Source organism: Cuculus canorus, chromosome 17 (assembly GCF_017976375.1).
Source record: "Cuculus canorus isolate bCucCan1 chromosome 17, bCucCan1.pri, whole genome shotgun sequence".
Classification (NCBI taxonomy): domain Eukaryota; kingdom Metazoa; phylum Chordata; class Aves; order Cuculiformes; family Cuculidae; genus Cuculus; species Cuculus canorus.
In genome coordinates, this window is record NC_071417.1 from 14,130,032 (window position 1) to 14,149,685 (window position 19,654).

At 42.2% G+C, this 19,654-nt stretch overlaps 1 protein-coding gene across 1 annotated transcript; it reads left to right on the top strand.

The window, feature by feature from the left end:
- The first annotated feature begins 524 nt into the window (after positions 1-524).
- On the top strand, positions 525-19,497 carry SUDS3 (SDS3 homolog, SIN3A corepressor complex component). The gene is made up of 12 exons (XM_009566996.2): positions 525-787; positions 2,752-2,821; positions 3,779-3,834; positions 4,226-4,297; positions 6,522-6,541; positions 7,121-7,277; positions 9,149-9,244; positions 11,212-11,273; positions 12,154-12,175; positions 12,733-12,838; positions 16,708-16,792; positions 17,415-19,497. The coding sequence occupies exons 1-12, from the start codon at positions 622-624 to the stop codon at positions 17,511-17,513; spliced, it is 1,011 nt and encodes a 336-aa protein (XP_009565291.2). The 5' UTR covers positions 525-621; the 3' UTR covers positions 17,514-19,497.
- Positions 19,498-19,654: the final 157 nt, after the last annotated feature.

Sequence of the window (19,654 nt, forward strand, 5' to 3'; positions counted from 1 at the left end):
ACCTGCCCAAACGTGAGATGGCAGAACTGCTGTGGGCATCGTGGGGAGCACAGAGGAACCAGATGTAATTTCTGTATTAATGAACAAACGATAAAATTGGGAAGAGCAGTACAAATGTCACAACCCCCTTCCCACCACCGCCCCGTCCTGCTCAGCTGCATGGCTGTGGACCTTCACCCTGTGACTCCAGCATTTTGTGGCACACAGGGCCATCCTATGGAGAAAGAGGACTCTTTAGCGGTGAAGGCAAATTCCCCTTTTCCCCTGAAGAGTAAACCCTGCCAGAGAAAGCCCACAGTGAGCGCAGTGCAGACCTCACCCCGGGCGATGGGCAGCGCCGGGACTCGAACCTGTAGCGTCGCCGCGCTGCGCCCAAAGACCCCCTTAGGTGTCCGTGGCGCTGCCGCCTCCACGCAAGGACCCCTTTAGGCGCTCTCGGCGCCAGGACTCAAACCCGCATACCGCCTTTCTCCACGCAAAGACCGCTTTAGGTGCCCGCGGCGCTGCCAGGCGGGGGCGCTCCGGAAGGGGGACCAGAAGGGGGGCCGGAAGCGGAAGCGCAGCGGCTGGCGCCGTGGCCGAACGGAGGCGCGGGCCCCGCGGCCGCTCCGTCCAGTCGCTATGAGCGCGGCCGGGCTCGTGTCCGCCACGCCGCCGGCCCCCGCGCCGCCCGGGCCGCCCGCCCCCGCCATGGCCCCCGGCCCCGAGTACTACGAGGAAGAGGAGCTGGAGAGCGCCGAGGAAGAGGACGGCGAGCGCAGCGCTCGGGCCCGCGACTCCGATGAGGGTCGGTAGTGCGGCGGGGGAAAGGGACCGGGGGTGTGAGGTCTGGGGAGAGCAGGAAACGGAGTAGGGGGTGGCTTTGGTGGCTTGGGAGAGCAGGGAGTGGGATTGGGGAAAGCCTTTGTGGCCTGGGAGAGCAGGGAGTGGGATATGGGGGGGCTTTGCTGTGCTGGGAGAGCGGGGACTGGGGTGTAGGCGTGGGCTTTGGTGGCCTGGGAGAACAGGGACTGGGAGATTGGGGGGCTTTGGTGTGCTGGAAGGGCGGGGGAGTTGGATGTGGAGGGGATTTGGTGGCCTGGGGGGCAGGGACTGGTGTATGGGGGAGTTTGGTGGCCTGGGACAGTGGGGAGAAGAGGGGAAGCCTGCAGCTCTCAGGATGTGTTGATGGGGATCTTGCCAGCATGGTGAGTTGAGGAAGGGAGGGATGTGCGGGAGCAGTGGAGGGAAAGGGAGGTTTAGGGAGGAAAGGCTTGGAAAAGCAGTCTGGAGCAGCAAGAGATTGGGAAGAAAACAACAGGCTGTTAGTTTGCTGGAGTTCCCCTGGAAGTAGGAAAGAGAAGCTGATGGAGAGGTAGAATTTGAGGGATTTCCCAGAGGGAGATGATGCAGGGAGAGAGGGAAGAGCAGTGAGGAGGAAGGGCAGACATGTGAAGGGTAGTGGGGCAGTCTGCTGTGGGGGGGTGAGGAGACAGCAAAAGTAGGATAAAATGTGTGCAGAAGTGAGGAGGCGCAGGAAGATGCGAGAGAAAAGGCAGGTGCTGTAGAAGGAAGGAACAAGAAGGCAATGAAGAAGAGAAAATAGAGGGAAAACCCAGAGTATTCTGGGGTGCTGTGTCCGTAAAGTAACAAGTAAGGGAGATGAAGAATAGGTGTTTGTCAGCCAGGGTCATCAGTCGTGTCTGGTGTGTTCATAAAGCCAAAGCTGTAGATTCTTACAGAGGATGGCGGCGTCCTGGTCAGGGGAGGCTCTCAGTAGCTGCAGATGAGTAAACTGAGTGTGGATCCTTTATGGTGATATAGGCATTGAAGGGTTTTGGTTCAAACGTTTTGTTTTATCTTGGGTGTGAATTTTATTTTAATATATGTAAGCTTAAAGTATTTGTTCATAGTTAAGAAAAATTCAAGTGAGGCTCCATATAGGAGGAGCCTGGTGCCTCCTGTCCGCATGTAGGTGATATAAGTGCAGTTTGGGCTTTACAGCTGTACCCTGCCTACCGCAGCTCTATCCTGTGGCCACTCGCCTCTCCCTGGGGAGGAAAGGTAACCAATTCTTGGTTATATTCAATGTCTTATAAATAGAAACCTGAAAAGGAACAGCAGAAAAACAGCAGTTCCATGCTGGTTTGATTTGTTTATAGTTTATATTATCTATTCTTAGAATTGAGGCTGTCTTTATGGTGGTGCTGGTCTTTGTTAAGCCTAGAAGTATGGAGAGTCAAGGGGTCACAGCAAGAACCTTTGTTAGGTCTAGTGAGACCTTTGTGGTCAGCCCTAACAGCATCTACTCAGAATATTTTTGTTTTGAAGCATTTCAGGCTAAGGTGTGTATGGTTTTCCATACAGTGTATTAGGGTGTGGGCGAAATCATGGGAAGAAGTCTGAGAAATGGTTTTCGGAGTCTTTAGACTCTTTCTGTCCCACCTTCGTAAGTGTGAATGTTAACATAGAACCTGTTGCCTTAAACTGGGAGCAAATAACCAGGCTGCCTTAAGGTGAAGTTGTTAAGAATTGATGTGAGCTGTTGCCAAACTACCAGTGGGTTCACAGAGCTTAAGGTGTGAGGCAGGAAAGAGGTGTGATGGTTCATTTTCCTTCCAAGTTCATCTCTCCAGAAGCCTTTCTGCTTGGGTATTTGAGGTTAAGTTGCCTAAGGTTTGGGGTTTTATTTCTTTGTTTCAAAATAATTTAATACTTGGGTTGTTGTAGATAATTCTTTAGTTTTAACAAGCCATTTTTTGCTTCCTTTAGACACTGAGGATGCCAGTGAAACTGACCTGGCAAAACACGAGGAAGAGGACTTTGTAGAAATGAAAGAACAGTAAGTAAGCCATTCTAATAAAAAATAAGGTAATGTTCTGTTTATTTGGTTTTTTTTTCTTTTTTCATAAAACTTCACAATGTTTTGGGCCAAGATTGGGGTTTTGAAGTGCCTACGCCAGTGTAATAGCTAATGAGTCCATATACTTGTGTTTCTTCTCTCCCTAGCGACTTTGTCTGTTCTATAAGTATTCAAGAAACTGTTTTTGACAAAGAAATGGGTATGAGTTTCTGGGAGCAGCTGAGTTTTGCTGCAAATTAATTTTGCTGCAGAGAGACCCTTCAAATAATATAAAGGATCTACTTTATATAAGCCAAGCAAAATACAAGATACCTTAAATAATAGGGTGCAAGTCCGGTCTGAGACAACAGGCTTTTTGGAGCCTTGAAATAGTTTCCCTTGTTGTTTGGGGGTATTTGCAGTGTTTTGTGTTCTTGCTTACTGGCAGAGACCTCTTTTTATAGAGGTCAGGAAGACTTGGCCTGTGTTAAACCGCAGATAAGTGAGAAAGGAAACGCAAGTTTACAACAGCACCAGGAGTAGACGCTGGAGTTTGTTTATAACGTCAAGATCTTTGTGAGGAAGTGTCTTCTTTTGTAAGTAGGGAACTAATACACAAATATTAAGACTTGACAGAGTAGCAGAATGATTCTTTTGTGAAGTTTCTGACATCTGTAGATCTAAAGTCATTTTTGATTTTGACATTTTAAAAAAATAATAAAATCCTACTTTACAGTGAACTGTTCCCAAAGTAATAGTTTTGGGCGCGTTGTAAAACCAATGGGCTGGCAGGGTTTTTAGACAGAATGATAGCCTTTCACTTGAATAATGTTCTTTCAATTGTTGTTTGTTTGATTCTTAGTTCTGAGAAGTTTTCAGTTCTGTGTAAACACTGTAGCCTGCGTTAACAGGTGGCATTTATTTCTCAAAGTAAAGCTGTGCTCTCTGTTTTTGAAGGATGTACCAGGACAAACTGGCATCTCTGAAGAGGCAGTTACAGCAGTTGCAGGAAGGTGAGCTTTGAAGGGGGAAGCTTTTTTCTCTGAATATTTTTCAGTGCTTTTCGAAGGCTGGAGAAGAATGAGCGTTTTGAAAGATACAAGCAGCATCCTTCACAGGGTGGTGGCTCTCAGCCATGCTGCTTTGTCAAAAACATCAGCCACTTTCCATCCTTTTTCCCTCTAAACACTTGTACTTAAGCCTCTGCGTTCTATAGAATTTCTTAAAAGGAGTAGTCGGCTTTCTGGAAAAAGGGGGATCGTGGTTATAAAAATAAACAAACCAGAACTGTAGTTTTCTGGTTTCAGATGTTGGTATTTATGTTTCAAGTGGTGTGTGGCTCCTTGGAAGAAATTTAGTACTTAAAAAAAAATTCAGTGAGAATCCTCAATTTATTTCAACTAGGTACTCTTCAGGAATATCAGAAAAGAATGAAGAAGTTGGACCAGCAGTACAAAGAAAGGATACGAAATGCAGGTAGGCTGCTTACAACTTAAATTCATGTTTTTCATAGCACTCAAATCAAAATGATGGTAATTCTGTCCTTTAAAGAAAAGGAACTTACTGAAGCAAAGAGTTCTGCTTCCAAGGATATGGTGGAGCATTTTTTGAGAGTGCACGAAGCATGATCATCTATCTTGGGTTTTTTTTTTTTTTCCGCACCTGTCAGCGTTGTTTGCTGACATTTACTAAACATCAGTAAGCAGGTTTAGTCTTCATTCGTGAGAAATGGCCAAGCTGAATAATGGTTTCATGTTTGTCTGGCCCCGTCCCTAACTTACAGGCTCCCACTTCGGTGGCTTCTGTGCAGCTTGTCTGAAGCCCTCAGGTGCTTCTTTCTGTTTGCACGAATGAAAGTTTGAACTATGCTTTCCAAAGATCAGTTTTGTGCCCTGGAACAAGGAATACAGAGGGTTTGCTTGCTGAGGCTGTTCTGTATCGCTGTGACACTGGATGGGCTGTCTGTTCTTTCTGTTCTGGTGCCCTGCTTCAGGAGCAATGGCCCAAGTTAGTTTTCAAGGTGTCTCTAGCACTCACCCCTCCTGAGTAGCCTTTGTTGTGTTATTAGAAACCAGATCTGTTTGCTTGCCTTCCCTCTTTCTTGTTTGTTCTCTTCCCAGCAGGTTCTTATCTTGGATACTGAAGCAGGGCCTTTTGTGAAGCTGTTATGTGGAAATAGGAAATGAAGCTGTTCTTCCTTTAGAAAAGTTGGATGAGTCCTGTAATGCCTGGGCCATTTCTCTGGGGAATATGGCAGAGGCAGTGGCAGTTGTCCTGGCTAACGTACTCCAGCCTTAGACTAGTATAAATTGTGTCTTTCAGAAGGGCTTGGAATAGTAAAGGGTTTGCTTGAGGAATTTGAGTGTGTTCTTGTCAGCAGGAATCCATCTTCTGAGATGAATTTCATGTACACTAGAGCTGCATTCTGGTAATATAGGGTTGATTTGATAAAATTAAGACTAACTGCAAATGGATATTTCTGGCTGGCAGTGACCGGTGCTGCGGCAATGTGTTTCTTCCACAGGAGGGCAGATGGTGATATCTTTCAATGTTATGACAAACAATCCAACTGCTGAGTACTGCAGGAATAACGGTCTTTCATGTTTATTCTTACCGTGCTGAGCTTTGGGGTGGTTTTTCTTTTTTTTTTTGAGAATTCACAGATGTTAAAGCAACCCTTTGGATTTACCTGTATGTGGTTACTGTCATAGTGCTGCTTCCGTGCTCAGTTGGTAGAGCCCATTGCAAACAAAAGGTTTGTTTTCTATTTGGCCATTATCATCTCTGGTTTCTATTTTGTTGCTTTTTAAAAAGCAGTGTTGCTCCTACAGTCTTCTGCAAAACATATTCGAAGCCGGTGATCTTTACAGAAGTTTTTCCCATTCCAGCTGTTTCCAAAGCTTAATTTGCTGGTGAAATATGGTGACTTGAGGACTGAGCAGATGCCTTAGTTTGCTTTTCTTGCTACTACCTTGAGCCAAACTTTGTTTTGGGCTTTATATCCTCCAGGAAGCACAAGGAGGGTCCCATCCTGCTTAATTTCAGGTTGTTAGGAATTGCACAAACATCATTAGCATTAGGGCAGTTTCACACCTAGAAATCCATTCACCTCATCCGTAGGTCTGACTTGAGCTGATCATTGCCGTATGTTAGAGCTGAACTTTCAGAGATAGATAACGATTTCCTTGCTTGTTTCCTCAGGCGTAAACAGCCTGAAATGAGACACATGAGGGTTGAGTAGATGCAGGATTATTTCTGAAGCAGTCATTGCTGAAATTCATGAAGTTGGCTTAAACTGTGAATGTTCTCTAGCTGTACATTCAGCTACATATTTTAAGTTTCTGTGTGGGAAGTATATATTCAGTATGAATTGACTGTAACTAAACTGGAAGAATGGTGGACTAAATGCTTTAATACTGCTGGGAATAGCAGCTGAATTGACTAGTATGGGATACTGCTGTGTAAGCTTTGCAAAGCTGCTTGACAATCTGTAGAAAACCTCAATTAACAATGCATATTTGTGGAATTTTTTCATAGTTACTTTATTTTCAGCATCAAACTGAGCAGTGAGAGTAGGGGTTGGATGAGTGCATGTACTGTTTAGTTCACTGCCTTTCTTGGCTGCAATATTCAATAACCTAAAACATTAGAGAAGCCAGTGCCTCTTTGAAGATAATAAATTGTCTTTCTTGTCTTTCAGAGCTGTTCCTTCAGCTGGAAGTAAGTACTCTTAATTTATCGAAGTATGTATTAACTAGATGGAAGAGGTATAAACCTCCTGTTTCATCAGCTTGAACCTGCGCTTGGTGTCCCAAAATGCTTAAGGAAAATTTTTCTTCCTCTAGCTAGCATTGTTACACTTGAGATGAAGTACAGCCTGCTGTTGGTATTCCTTTGAGTAACTTCTGGCCATTGTACATAAAAGAGAATTAAAAGCCATGTTTGCTCTTGGGCTGCTGTAGGCTGGTTGTGCATTTGGCTTGTTAAAAACCTTATTTAAGGTGGTAAATGATAGTGCTGGTTATAAATCTGCAGAGCTCCCTGCTAGAGACTTGATATGTATGCAACGTTAAAATGTTTTTAACAAATAATCAATCCTTTTGCCAATATATACTGCTTACTTAGTAATTTTTAGGTTGTTATCTGTTGATTATGAATATTGATCATGTTTAGAACTGGCTACAGTTTTGAAATGAAAAGCTAATCGATAGAGCAATTGAAAGGAGCTGTTGTAATATCGTTAACTTGAGTCATTGGTTCCTTAGTTCCTTAACTTTTTTGTTCTTTTGGTTTGCTTAGACAGATCAGGTAGAAAAAAACTACGTCAAGGAAAAGAAGGCGGCAGCAAAGGAGTTTGAAGATAAGAAAATTGAACTTAAGGAAAATTTGATTGCAGAACTGGAAGAGAAAAAGAAGATGATTGAGAATGAAAAGCTGACCATGGAGTTAACGGGAGGTAAAACAAGATAGGCACCTGTCTTATCCCGTCTGCTTCTGCTTAGAAAGAAGGTATCAAGCAATGCTGGTTTGTACAGGCCACTAGTGCGAAGGCTGTAAAGCTTTGCAAATGCCAACAGATGCAGAACAAAAATTAATGGTCCTTTAATGGAGAAAACAGCTCATAATAAAATTGAGTGACTTGAATTACTAACAGGTGATTCAAAATAGTGCCAGTGAAGCAGCAGAGAGGATAGGTTTTCTTGTATACAGGGAAAGGGTCTTCTTTAGTTCCAATGATCTGGCAAGAAAACTACTGAGGTTTGGCGCAATATTGACCCGACTGGCAGTGCCAGGTTGTAAACTGTGCCCTTTATTTCTCCAAGTAATAGGTTGTCAAGAAGTTCAAGAAATGCAAACAATAAAGCTTGAAATATGCTAAAGCTAGAAAAACAGATTTGTGAGCTACATTTGTATTCATACTCTGGAAAATTGACATTAATGGAGAGAGACCTTTCATGAGACCAGTTGGCACCCTTGGTGCCTTGGCAATGCTCTCTGCAGTGTTTGACACTGTGGAGCTAAGTAAAGGGGTAATTAGCCTCCTTCACAGAGTGGGTTGCTGTGACGTTGAACCAAATGTCTGATTCCATTCACTTTTGAAGACAATTCACTTGCTCTGTTGACAGATAACGTTGGTTGTGTTGCTGGGGCCTGTCCGTCAGTTAGACCTTTTATGTCTTTCATGCATAGTATCCACAGGAGTTATGTAAGCTAATCATTTAATTAGTGTTCAGAAACAGCTTTTATAATATTTGCTCCCATGATGTGCATCACGGTTGTCCTATTCACCCTTGAGACAGAGAGAGAAGTAGTTTGGTGTATTTTGAACTTGCAGAGCTGTGCAAGGTTTTACCATCTAGAGGGAGCCCAAGAAGCTTCATAGATTTAACTGCTACCTAGGATGTGATTCAGGTGTACTTAAAGATGAGTGAGTAATTCTCAGCACATAGAGAGGGGAGATGATGTATTTAGCATTTAAGATGTGGTCTCTTGCTTGCCAGTTCAAGATATCTCCATAAATCAGGGAATGATTTGTGAGAGCTTGAGTAGTTCAGTTAAGACTACCTGTAGACATTTGGACAAACTGTAATTTCAGATAATTACTTGGTGATGAGACTTGTGTTTCAGTTCTAAACAGGTACTTTTCTGTTCCCCGGTGCATATGCTACAATTTATTTCCTGTCAACTGCTGCTGTGCTGGGTGTTATTTATTAGATTCATTTCATTAATCATAATTTGGAACATTTTTAGGTAATCTGAATTTAAATACTGTTTGTGTTTAAAATTACGCCAGCAGACTTGCATCAGTCTTGAATATAGTAATTATCTGTATTCCTTTGATGAAACTATTTTTCTAGCTTGAAAGCAAGAAAAAGAGCAATTGATTTGTAGCTGATGTTTTCCATGCTCTTAGCTATCCAAGTTTTTTTAGGAAACGACTCCGTGAACTTTGCCTTTTAAATGATCTGCTCAAAAGCAGATAGTGTTAGCATTAAAGAAATTTGCCCTGGCTCCTTGCTGCATCCTTGTGCTTGTTATTGGTACCTCAAGGAGCTGTAAAGTGCCCCCAAACCATCTGTGCCACTGCTGGCCCAGGGCAGCTGGAACCGTGGCGTTGCAATGCTGTTACTGAGTGGTGACCTGGTATGAAAGGGAACCTGTATTCACTGTCAGCAGTTCCAGCTTGGATGCTGGAAGCTATCACAAAAATCCAATTTTCTCTATGAAAGAGGAAGGATTATTTTCCTTGTGCCTTGTGTCAAAAGATGTTGCTTCTTACTCCTTTCCCTCTGGTCTTATCAGCTCTCCAACTTCATTACTTTACAGATTCAATGGAAGTGAAACCCATTATGACAAGGAAGCTGAGGCGACGACCAAATGATCCGGTTCCTATCCCAGACAAGAGGAGGAAACCTGCCCCTGATATCCTTTTACAGAGTCATTGCGAGGTTGTTGTATTTGAAGCCGATATGCTACCCTCATCTATGTTGTTTTGTACAGGAAGGAAAATGAAATGAGGTGCTGGGATCAGATTTTAATCTAGGAAATACTGAAGCACAGTTTATCGTGTGTAGTGTGTGATAAACCAAGCTAACACAACTGGTCTTTGGAGATTCTGTGGTATCCTAACTTAAACTTCAGTCTTGTGAGATAACTTATTCGATTTTTTTTTTGTCAGTGCGAATAGTTTTGAGTTCTTTGGGCAGTTTTTTTTCACAAAGGAAAAACTGGAAAAACTTAAGAAGAGCATTATATATAAATGCTGAAGTATTTGATTCTATAGATAGTAAACAGCTTTTTACATGAGCTGAAGCTTTCCTCGTTTCAAGGTGTGACAAAACATTTGCCAGAAGATTGTGTTTGTCATATCAAATCAGTTTTTCCATTTCTGATAAAGGCTTTGGTCTCTAATCCAGAGAGATGCATAGCAAAAGAAAGGAGTGCTAGATCTGGTCTTTGAATAAGAAAAGATGAAAATCCATCTTGTTTTTATGTATCATGAGAGAGAGAGAAAAACATGTATATGCAATCCTTCTCTTCTGCCTCAATGCATGTTTCTTATAATTACAATGTTCCCTGGCTTCTGGAAATATGTTTGTAGCTTCTCGTGATGATAGGTACTTTTTCTATGTGTTTATTAAATTCACCTGGAAAGGAAGGCAATGATATTTGCTTTCTAGAGGCTTATTATTAGAGTCCAAACTTGTGTTGCTTAAATTAGATTTTAAGAACTTACTCATGACTTGCAAGTGCCTCATTTTCTGAAGGCAGTATCAAACCTTGAACTTCTGGAGTTCGTGTGGGATGGTCTCAGGCATCGCCAGTTTTAATTAACCTCTTCCTGGTTGGAGATTCTGTTCACTTTTTCGGGGAAAACCCAATCTTCTTATTAGTGCCTCTATCTCATCCAAAATAAATGAGTTTCAATGTGAACATGACCTAGTAATTGAGTGTGATACCACAGCCACAGTATGAAACTACCTGCATTTTCTTGGTGTGGAGAGGATCAAAGGCTATCAGAACTAAAATCCTTAAAATGCAGCCCAGTAATTGTTAACTTTAGTTTAATATTTTGAATTCTTTTGACTTAACAGCTGTTTTGAAGAAATAGTGTAGATTAAAGCTGGAGAGAGGGCCCACTGCTTCGGGTATTGTTTTCTCCCTCTGTCCTGAGGTTTATCTTGTGTGGAAATGACAGTGGAGCAATAGGAAGGGGAAATAGGAAAATGCTTGTGAAACTACACAAATGCTTGTGAAACTACACAAGATGACGGTAGAGCTCTAATAAGGCTAAAATATACTCCTATGTTCTTAGATTTTGGGTTTGTTTTCAGGTGAATGGCAGGCTCTTATTTATCCTCACCCACACAAGGTTACATTTTGTGCCTTTTCTGGTTCTTTTTTGAGGTGTTCTGTGGGGCTTTCCCCTCTTCCTCCCCCGCCTCTGTTCCTGCTCACTGAGTTGCAAAGCAGTTTCTTTTCCTAGGTTTGGGTGGGATTTGGGATTCGTAGGACAAAATCTGAAACAAGTCTGTTGTGTTTCACCTGCCAGATTGTTCTCTACAGAAATGGAAGATGAAACACGCTGAAAACGCTTGTGCTTGGTGCCTCCATGAAGGAAATGTCAATGCACTAAAGGTTTCTCATTGATGCTTATGTCTGAATAAGTTAATATGATTTTGCACTCTGTTTGCTGCTAAGTATGAGGCTTTGCCGAGATGGCCTTATATTAATTCATATGACAAAAGTGCTCAAGTGTGACACTTATTAAAATCTTACGCAACTTTACAGAAGCCTTTTGGTTTACATTTAGTCAAGTGAAATGTCATTGACCTTTTAATTTTTAGCCTTCTTTTTCAAGAGCTTATGGGAACCTTAATTCTAGATACCTCAGCTAAATTATTTGTTGACTGATGAGCAAATAATGGAGGACCTGAGGACACTGAATAAGGTAGGAATTATTGCTTGATTTGTATTTCTTCGTTTTAAAGAGAAAGCAAATGGTTTCCTCTAAAGAGAACAATGCTCTCTGTTTTAAGTTCCTTTTTGAGGTGTGGGACTGTTTCATCCCAACAGGCAAGCAACACAATAAAAGATATAGCAAGATGATATCTCCTCCTTTTTATTTTAACGGGTTTAATTAACCTAATTAAAATGACTGTCATCTAAAAATGTTACCTTTTGTCTGAACCAAGCGATGAGCTATCTTTAGGAGTTTCTTTCCGCCTCCGCACTGCTGAACAGATGTTAACACATCTTTCCGAGATCACAGGCTGCCTCTAGTTTAGGCGTTAGTGTGGGGTGATGGGCTTAAGTCATGTGGGTTTTTTTCCCTCCCCACTATCGCAATACTTCAGCAATCTGGGTAGAACGCAGTGTGGATATGTAGTTTTTTTAGATTAGATTACCCTCTTGCCTTCTTGCTAAGCACTAAGGCTTATCTAACTGCTTATACTAGAAGCTGCTCATTAAGGCCTTTGAGGATGGTAGTGGAGCATGGGTTTTGTGCCAGCTGTTAAGCTGTCTCTAATGATTTATCTCCTATATTTTGTGTACCCTGAGAGATATTGGGTCATGTTCAAAAATACAGTGTGTTAGCTGGGTTTGATTTATTTTAGGGGATTATCTGAATGCTCTGAAGTTTAGTTTGTAGATGTTATGTATCGGCTGTTTATAGCATGTTGTTCTGGTTATGTGTTCTGCTGGTTAACAGTACAGTTGAAAAAAGAACCATGTAGAGCATGGAAAGTAAGACTATCTGAAACTATTACTGCAGAGTTCAAATGGCTCATGTTAGATCTCTAATGCTTCTTTGCTTTCTTTCCATGTAGCTTAAATCACCCAAGAGACCAGGTGAGTTACAAGTTGCATTGGTGCTTGTTCCTAGTCACGCTGTTGTGAACAGTGTTGTATTTTAGGCATTTTGACTGTATAATTGCTGACTGTGTCATCTGACCGTGTAATTGTTTTGTCTGTGTGATTGCTGTTCTACTCTAGCAAATGGGCGCTGCGTGGGGTCTCCTCATCTGTTCTGAAGTTTAACAGGAGTCAGAAGGGAAGTGTATGCATCTTTGGCTGAGATGTTTGGGCATGGGACAGTCTGGCTGTGTGAGGAGGTTTTTTAGTTACGTTCAGATGCATCTGGGCAGCTTGCCTACTTGTCTGCTAGAGAGAGGGACTGAGAACTTGGGGCTTTATGCTTTTAGTTCTCTCGATGTGTCTGGGCACTCTATTTCAACACAGAGTGGTGCTAATGTGCCTAAGTGTCTTTCTGGTTGGAATTTGAGTTTGTAACCCCATGTATATTATTTCTGCTTCATATGTCATTATTAATTGTAATTCTGCAGTCAGTTATGCTATTATGTAGTGAACACATTCTGGTCTTTAAACAGTCTCTGTCTTGTTCTCAGCCTCTCCCTCCTCTCCCGAACACCTCCCAGCTACACCAGCAGAGTCTCCAGCACAGCGGTTTGAAGCCCGTATAGAAGATGGAAAACTCTACTATGATAAAAGATGGTAAGTCCTGGGGTAAATGTCTGGCTTTAATCAGTCTGGGCCTTAAATAGTGAAGAGACCAAGAGTGCAGAGAGAAATTGCTTTGATGAAAGGATTTGGGGACAGAACACTTTTGGGCAGAGGTTAACCACTTCTTCCAAGGGCTAATCATTGTGATTTCAGTGGATCAGAAGTGATACTGGAGTGTTTAGACCTCATAGACTTTCAGGAGTAACTGTTGGCTCAAATAAAAGGAGACTTAAATCTTTTCTGTGCTGTCAGTCGTGCACACTGTGACGCTTGGGAACCATTTTTGTCAAACCCAATGTTAAATAAGAGAGCCGCCAGCAGATGCAATGTGATGTAGCTGGGACTCTGATTGCAGATACTGCGGTGTTGGCAGCATTCACAGTCCTGGTGTTCACTTTTGTAGCTCGTGGTTCCACAAGGTGGCAGACGAAATGTCGTGTCACCAGATGAGCAGAATGAAAAATGTTTCTAATAACAAATCCAAATAACCTTTAAAGATCAAACCCACATGGGAGAAGCAACTTCAGAATCACTGATTGGTTTTAACTCTGTTAAGGTTTATGGGCGTTCAGCTGTGCGAGCCTCACAAAAAGCAAGGAAAATATTACATTTTGCAGAGACGTCCTAGTAGGTCTTCAGCTTGGTCTGTGAGACATGCACAAAAAATAATCCAGGGGGCAAACTAGTACTGCTTGAGCATGAAAGCAATTTGCAATTTGTGTGCTTGTTTGTGGCCTACTTTGGTGTTCTAGTGGCTTAAAATAACAAGTGGTGAAGTTGTAATTTTATAATGGAAAATGATAGGTGTGAAGCTTGTTTTCTGCCCAGGAGCCATCTTGGAGAGTTGGTCAATTTTTTTGTTTTGCTAGAATTGTGACAGTGAAGTTTCATCAACGGTTCTGTCTATACAACTCTGATAAAAGCTGCTGCCTGGAGCTTAAACTTCCGTGAAGCATAGAGCGGACACAAACTGAACAGGCTACTTGTCATTTAACAAATTCATGAAGTTCTTTTTTATTTCTTCCATATTTTTTTTTGTGTGCCAAGTGGTTATTGTCTAGGAAATATTTGGATGAATAAACTGTCAGAATTTTTAAGTGTGAGGAGTGCTGTAAAGTGTTGCAAAAGGAAAGATGGAATCTCGAATGATCTGTCAATAAAGCTGCCAAGCTCCCACTAAATTTAAACCTGGGAGAGCTTGAGGGAGCCCAGATGAATCCCTCAAAAGCCCAAGTTCTCTCTGAAAGGTGTCTAGTTGGGTAATAAAACACTAATAGATATTTTCATCTTGCTGAATTTGATTGCCATGGGGGTCCCACTGCCCGGAATTCCAGCTGATACCTTTCTTGTCCTCCTCATTCCTATGCTGTTTTAAGATAAGTATTTTACAGTTTTTGGCTGTAAAAATCCTGCTTAGATTTTTTGATTGATAGTAATCACACTTGTGCAAAGCAGCTGGTATTTTAAAATAATGAAGCAAATCTTTATAGTGGGAGGGTAATTTTTTCTAAGGTGCATTAAGGCTGTAGCTGCTGGTGTGCACCCAGAAATAGGAAAACTGACAGCTCAGGAGTGACTGCTTTCTCTGTTTCCTGACAGCAGCCATGAAGGACCATTATCTCAAAATAGTGAATGTTTAAGGCTGATAATGGACTCCCTAAAGTCTTGCAGAGACATTTCACAAATATATCTCTGGAGTGGAGATTTTGTTTAGGGAGTTTCAGATGAATGCAGAATTAGGCTTATTTTTTTTCCCCCCTCAGTTTGCTCCGTGTGCCCCCCACCATCAGATCCCAAAACACCGTTCACTGTAGAACAACCTTTTTGCTTTCAGCTTTGTCTGCGTGCAGTACTGCAGAGTGATTCCTTTCAGTCTTCTGATGGAGATGCAGGTGAAAATCTTGGCCTTTCAGCTGAATATTTTTGTAGCAGAAAGCGGAATTTTTTCTGCTTGCCTTACTTGTTGGTATTGTGTATTTTACCTATAGCAAAAGCAAGAGTTGTTTGGCACTTTCCTTCACTTGAAAGCCAACCTAAATTCCGTTGCATTTTTCATCTGAAGCGTTTTCCTCGGTTCTACTGCTTTGTTCCCCTGGGGGTATGTAAACCCAGGAAAAGGGCTGAGATGTGACCATGTAACTGGGATGTCCGAGGCTGCCGTGCCTTCTGCTGACCTGTGGAACGTGAGACAGCTGAGACAACTCTTCCGTGAAAAAGTGCTGACCTAGCGCGTTACCGTGCCTTTTCTGTGCACAGGTAACAGTTACTGACAGACAGGAACCTGTGATATGAACGCCAGGGGCTGGAGCCTCCTTCATGTGTGTCTTTGCTTGGAATTCACTGATAATCAAAAATTGGAGGAAACACTTTTTGAGTGGAAGAGTTATGTCCTTTTCTGTGCAGGCACAGGTATCACTTGAGTTAATTTGCTGCGTATCTACTGCACTGGGAAGTTTGGGCACTGAGTGTATCAGGATCATCAGTTCTCCTTGCTTAAGCACTCCTGGCATGGTAGAACAGTGCTGGACTGAGATTTTTGTCTTACCCTAGTGAGGGATAATGGTTGGGCATGAATGTCTAAAGACTGTGGGATCTGGGTTTTCCGAGCCCTTTGGTAATTAGTGATGTTTGGAAGGTTGGAAGCTGACACTGCCATTCTTGTTACTGGCAAGCCGTGTGAGAATTGTGAGTGCGTGAGCCAGTAGGAAGAGATTAGGGAATAAACTATTGGAAGACGTTCGTGTTTATGGTATGGTTATTGTAGAAATAACTGTATAGATTATGTAAATCCACGTATTTGGGGAAATGGCTGTCAGCCAATCAGACTGCGTACTGAGTAGGTGCTGAGGGAACCTGCAACTTGGATTGCTCAGTTAAATATGAAGCATTTCATGATTAGGGTAAAGGTGGAAATACAGCTATGCTTTTATAACTATAAAGCATTTTGGTATTCTTTTGATTAAGATAATTACAAAGAATCTGTTTATGTGTGATTAGTTCTGCCTACAGAACTCTCCTCGGCAGAATAAACAGAAACTGGGAGTTTTGTTTAGCACCTCTGCAGCACTTACTGGAACAAGTAGGCAAGACCATGAAATCAAGTGATTCAGAGTTATGAATTTCAATGTTTTTACTTTTGTTTTATACAAAATGAACTAGGAAAAATACATAGCATGACTGAAATATCTAAAAGAGCTAAAAAATGGGTGCGCTTAGACACAGCCTCCTTATGGCAGGTGTATGCGGCATCTTACACAACCAGTTCCCCATCACTGACCGTTTTGGGTATTCTCACAAAATAACACAGTATTAGAAAGTTGAGCTCTCTTTTTAAACAATACGTGGACTGCAATTCACTTTCTTGTGTTGGTGCATTGGTAGTTTTGTGTTGGGGAATATGAATAATTTTTGAGTATCTATGGTTTGCTCCACCACATTTGATCAGAATATGGAGTTGCCTTCTAAAATTCATCCCATGTCTGAAATGTGAAAAGCTAGTTTGATTAACTCTTGAAAGATGGGCTTATTGGCTTATTCACAGCGTTCTCCTGCCTTATGGCTTGATGCTCTGCCCCTCCCTCTTCTGGATGTGAAACCGGTTCTCAGTAATCTGTGTACAAAATTGGATGTGAATCGAGAGGGCTCCATGCGTTCTGAAGCATTATTTAGATGCAAAGCGTGTGTGTAGAATCAGACCCATGAGGTGAAGATGGAGAAAACGGTATGGAAAGGTGGACAGACTTCATATTTACTCTATCCAAATGCTTGTCGAATACTAGCTTTATCAGTCTTATTTCTGTTTCTTTTCACCGTCTTTAGACAACTAATGGTTTTGTGTCTTCCCTTTTTTCTTTCTGCAGGTACCACAAGAGCCAGGCTATTTACCTGGAGTCTAAAGAGAACACTAAGATCAGCTGTGTGATCAGTTCTGTGGGTGCCAACGAGGTAGTGGCTTACTTTGTTTCTCTTGAAAGTGATTTTTATTTTTTAAAATTCCAAGTGGCTGCCTCTGTGGAAGCCGTTTGTCCTTGGAAACATTAGAGTATGCTGGCGAGTTCAGTGAATTCTTCCGTGCAGGTGTTTCAAAAAGAGGCTCTTTTATCTTCTGATATCATTTATTTAATACATTGTGAGAAATGCTTCACTGAACAAAATCAGAATGAGCTTTTCATTTGACTAATACTTGTCAGGGCAAATCCCTTGGTAGATAGTGATCTATGGATCTAGAGTGAGTTATTCTTGGTTAGTTAGAGCTTAATGCCAGAGTTCTGTTGTGAGCTGTAGCAGAAGGAAACTTGCTTTCTTGATGATGCTTGGAACAAGTAATTTTTCTTGATGACTGTTTTGAGCAGGAAGTTAAGGTGGTAAAGTTAGAAACCTTATTTCATTTTCTACTGTGGTTGCAAATGCCTGTGAGGAGGAAGAAGGGATTAAGGTAAATCAGCTGCACACCCTGAGTAACAGAGACATTAGATCTGACAATAAGAATACCTGGACTGACTTGTCTGCGTGTGGCTTACCGTGGGTTTTCCCTTTTCTCCCCTGCTCCTCTTTTTCTTTGATGCAGATCTGGGTGAGGAAAACCAGTGACAGCACAAAGATGAGGATCTACCTGGGACAGCTGCAGCGAGGTGTCTTTGTGATCCGCCGGCGATCGGCTGCATGACTGTATGCTCTTCCTTGGTCTTTTTCCTTCTTTTTTTTAACCTGTAGACAAACCTCTAATGGGGAGTGGCAGTCTGTTCACTCCTCTTAGCAGCAGCGAACGCTGTCGTGACCTCTTCTGAGACAGTTTGTGGCTGGCCACATAATCCCCAGTAGTCCTTAAATCTTTAGTGATACTCAAGCACTGCCCTGGACTATTTCTGGATTTTGCATCAAGCTTCTGAACGCTTTCTTTACATTTTGGGCGACTATTTAAAAAGACTTTGCATCGTACTTTTTTTCATCATTGTTTCATGGTGTGTAGATGGGACTCGTGTTGCAAACGCTTATGTTTTGAATCAGACCAATGGAAGAAGCTCTGCTTGTCAAGACGGGACATTATTCATTCTTTTTGGATTGTTTTTCCTACAAGGCTCAGGATTTTGGGAAAAAGGAGGTGCAGAACATCAACTTAATTGGATGAACTGTTGAAAGACTTAAGCACCGAGCCTTTTTTAGGGAAGTGTGAACAGGTTAGAAACTGCTGAAAATCCAGTTGATTTTAATGTAGTTAAGCAGTCACACGTGGTTAATCAGAAGCTTCCATTTCTCTTGACATTAAAAAAACCCTTCGATGATCGAGCAAAGAGTGTATCTGTGTGCTGAAATCCATCTCTTGAAATAGGTGGATGAGTGTAAACCAAAAGATTAATTTACTGGCCTTTGCAGATAGCGAGGTTGTGTGAGTGATACGTGTGAGCATAACCACTCATACAGGCAGAGAGGCGAAAGGTGAATTTCACTTTCTTTACCGATGCTTAGAGTAATAGATCGTGCTGGAATCCTGCTGATGGAAGATAATGCATCTGGTGTATCTTCCAAAGAAGCCTGGCTCAGAGTAGAAGGTGGTATTGATATGCTCTTAGTGTACATCTGAAACCTTCGTTCCCTAAAGTGTCAGGCGAAGGTTTCCCTTTGAAGGGTATTTTAATTACTGGAGATAACACCGTGTTTCTAAGCTTGCCTGCCAATAGCACAAGGGAAAATGCTCAAGTAGTGATATCGATGTACTCCCTTCCAAGGTATTTAAAGATCTGACTCTGGCATTTGTTTATAATTCCTGGTCCTTTGCTGATGGCTGAAACCACCAACACCGTGTGTGACTGCATGGGCCTTAACTTCACAGTGCACTGGCAGTGCTGTCAGATCTTTGCTTTCCGTGCAGAAGAACTTTGTGGTTTGTTTGATTGCTGGGCAAAAAGTTGTAATTTCTGCCTTTATCAATATCTGTCACTTGAGGCATTTTTTGGTTTTGCTTTTGAACTGCCTTCTTGTTCAGCATCAGTCGAGCCTTCCTTTCATACCTGGATAAATCGAGTATTTTAAACAATTGTTTCTGTTTCTTTTGCTTACTGCAGTGGGGTGGCAGTCACATCCCAGTAACTGATGTTCGTACATGGATTGGGAGTGGAGTGCCAGGGCTGAGTTTCTGATGTGTTGCTTTGGGGGCTGGTACAACTTGCCTATTTTTACTGTGTTTAGAGTTTCAACTGGATCTGGAGCTTCGGTGAGGAAAGCAGAGGGTGTCTGTTTCCCACCCCTTGAAAATGTGCCATCGTTGCTGCAGTGTTAGTCAGGTGGAAAGCAGCAGGCTGTGTTTTGTCAAATTAACAGCGTACTTAATGTGACTTAGCATTCGCTGCACGTATGACAGGTTTTTAATAAGGTGATGATGCAGCAAACAGGATTTATCACTGAGCCTTAAAACGAGCATCATAGTTCTTATAATAAAAAGTGCTAAATAAACAGCAGGATTTATTTCCTACCTGTATAATTTGTCAATATCTCTGTCTGTGGAAATAGCTGGGAGCTTCAGCTCAGTTTTGGGGAGATACCTTGCCAGCCTGCTAACGGCAGGTGATCTCTGTTGCCATGATATTATCTGCTTGGAGGTAACTTTAAAGGTATTGGTAGAAGTGTGGAAATGCAGCAGCTGCCTAGAGCCAGGCGTGGTATAGGTGTGCATTGTGTAAGCTTAATTATATAGCTTCAACACCACATCTTAATCAACCACATCTGCTCACCATCCCCATCTCTTGGCGGAGGAGGGAGGGAGTAGCTGCTCTGGCAGCTGGAGCCTCCCTGTCCGTCAGCTGTGGCCTC

Coding starts and splice junctions, on each gene's coding strand:
- SUDS3 (XM_009566996.2), top strand. CDS start 622: ATGAGCGCGGCCGGGCTCGTGTCCGCCACGCCGCCGGCCCCCGCGCCG. Junction 4,298..6,521: donor AGAAAGGATACGAAATGCAG/GTAGGCTGCTTA, acceptor CTTGTCTTTCAG/AGCTGTTCCTTCAGCTGGAA. Junction 16,793..17,414: donor GTTCTGTGGGTGCCAACGAG/GTAGTGGCTTAC, acceptor TCTTTGATGCAG/ATCTGGGTGAGGAAAACCAG.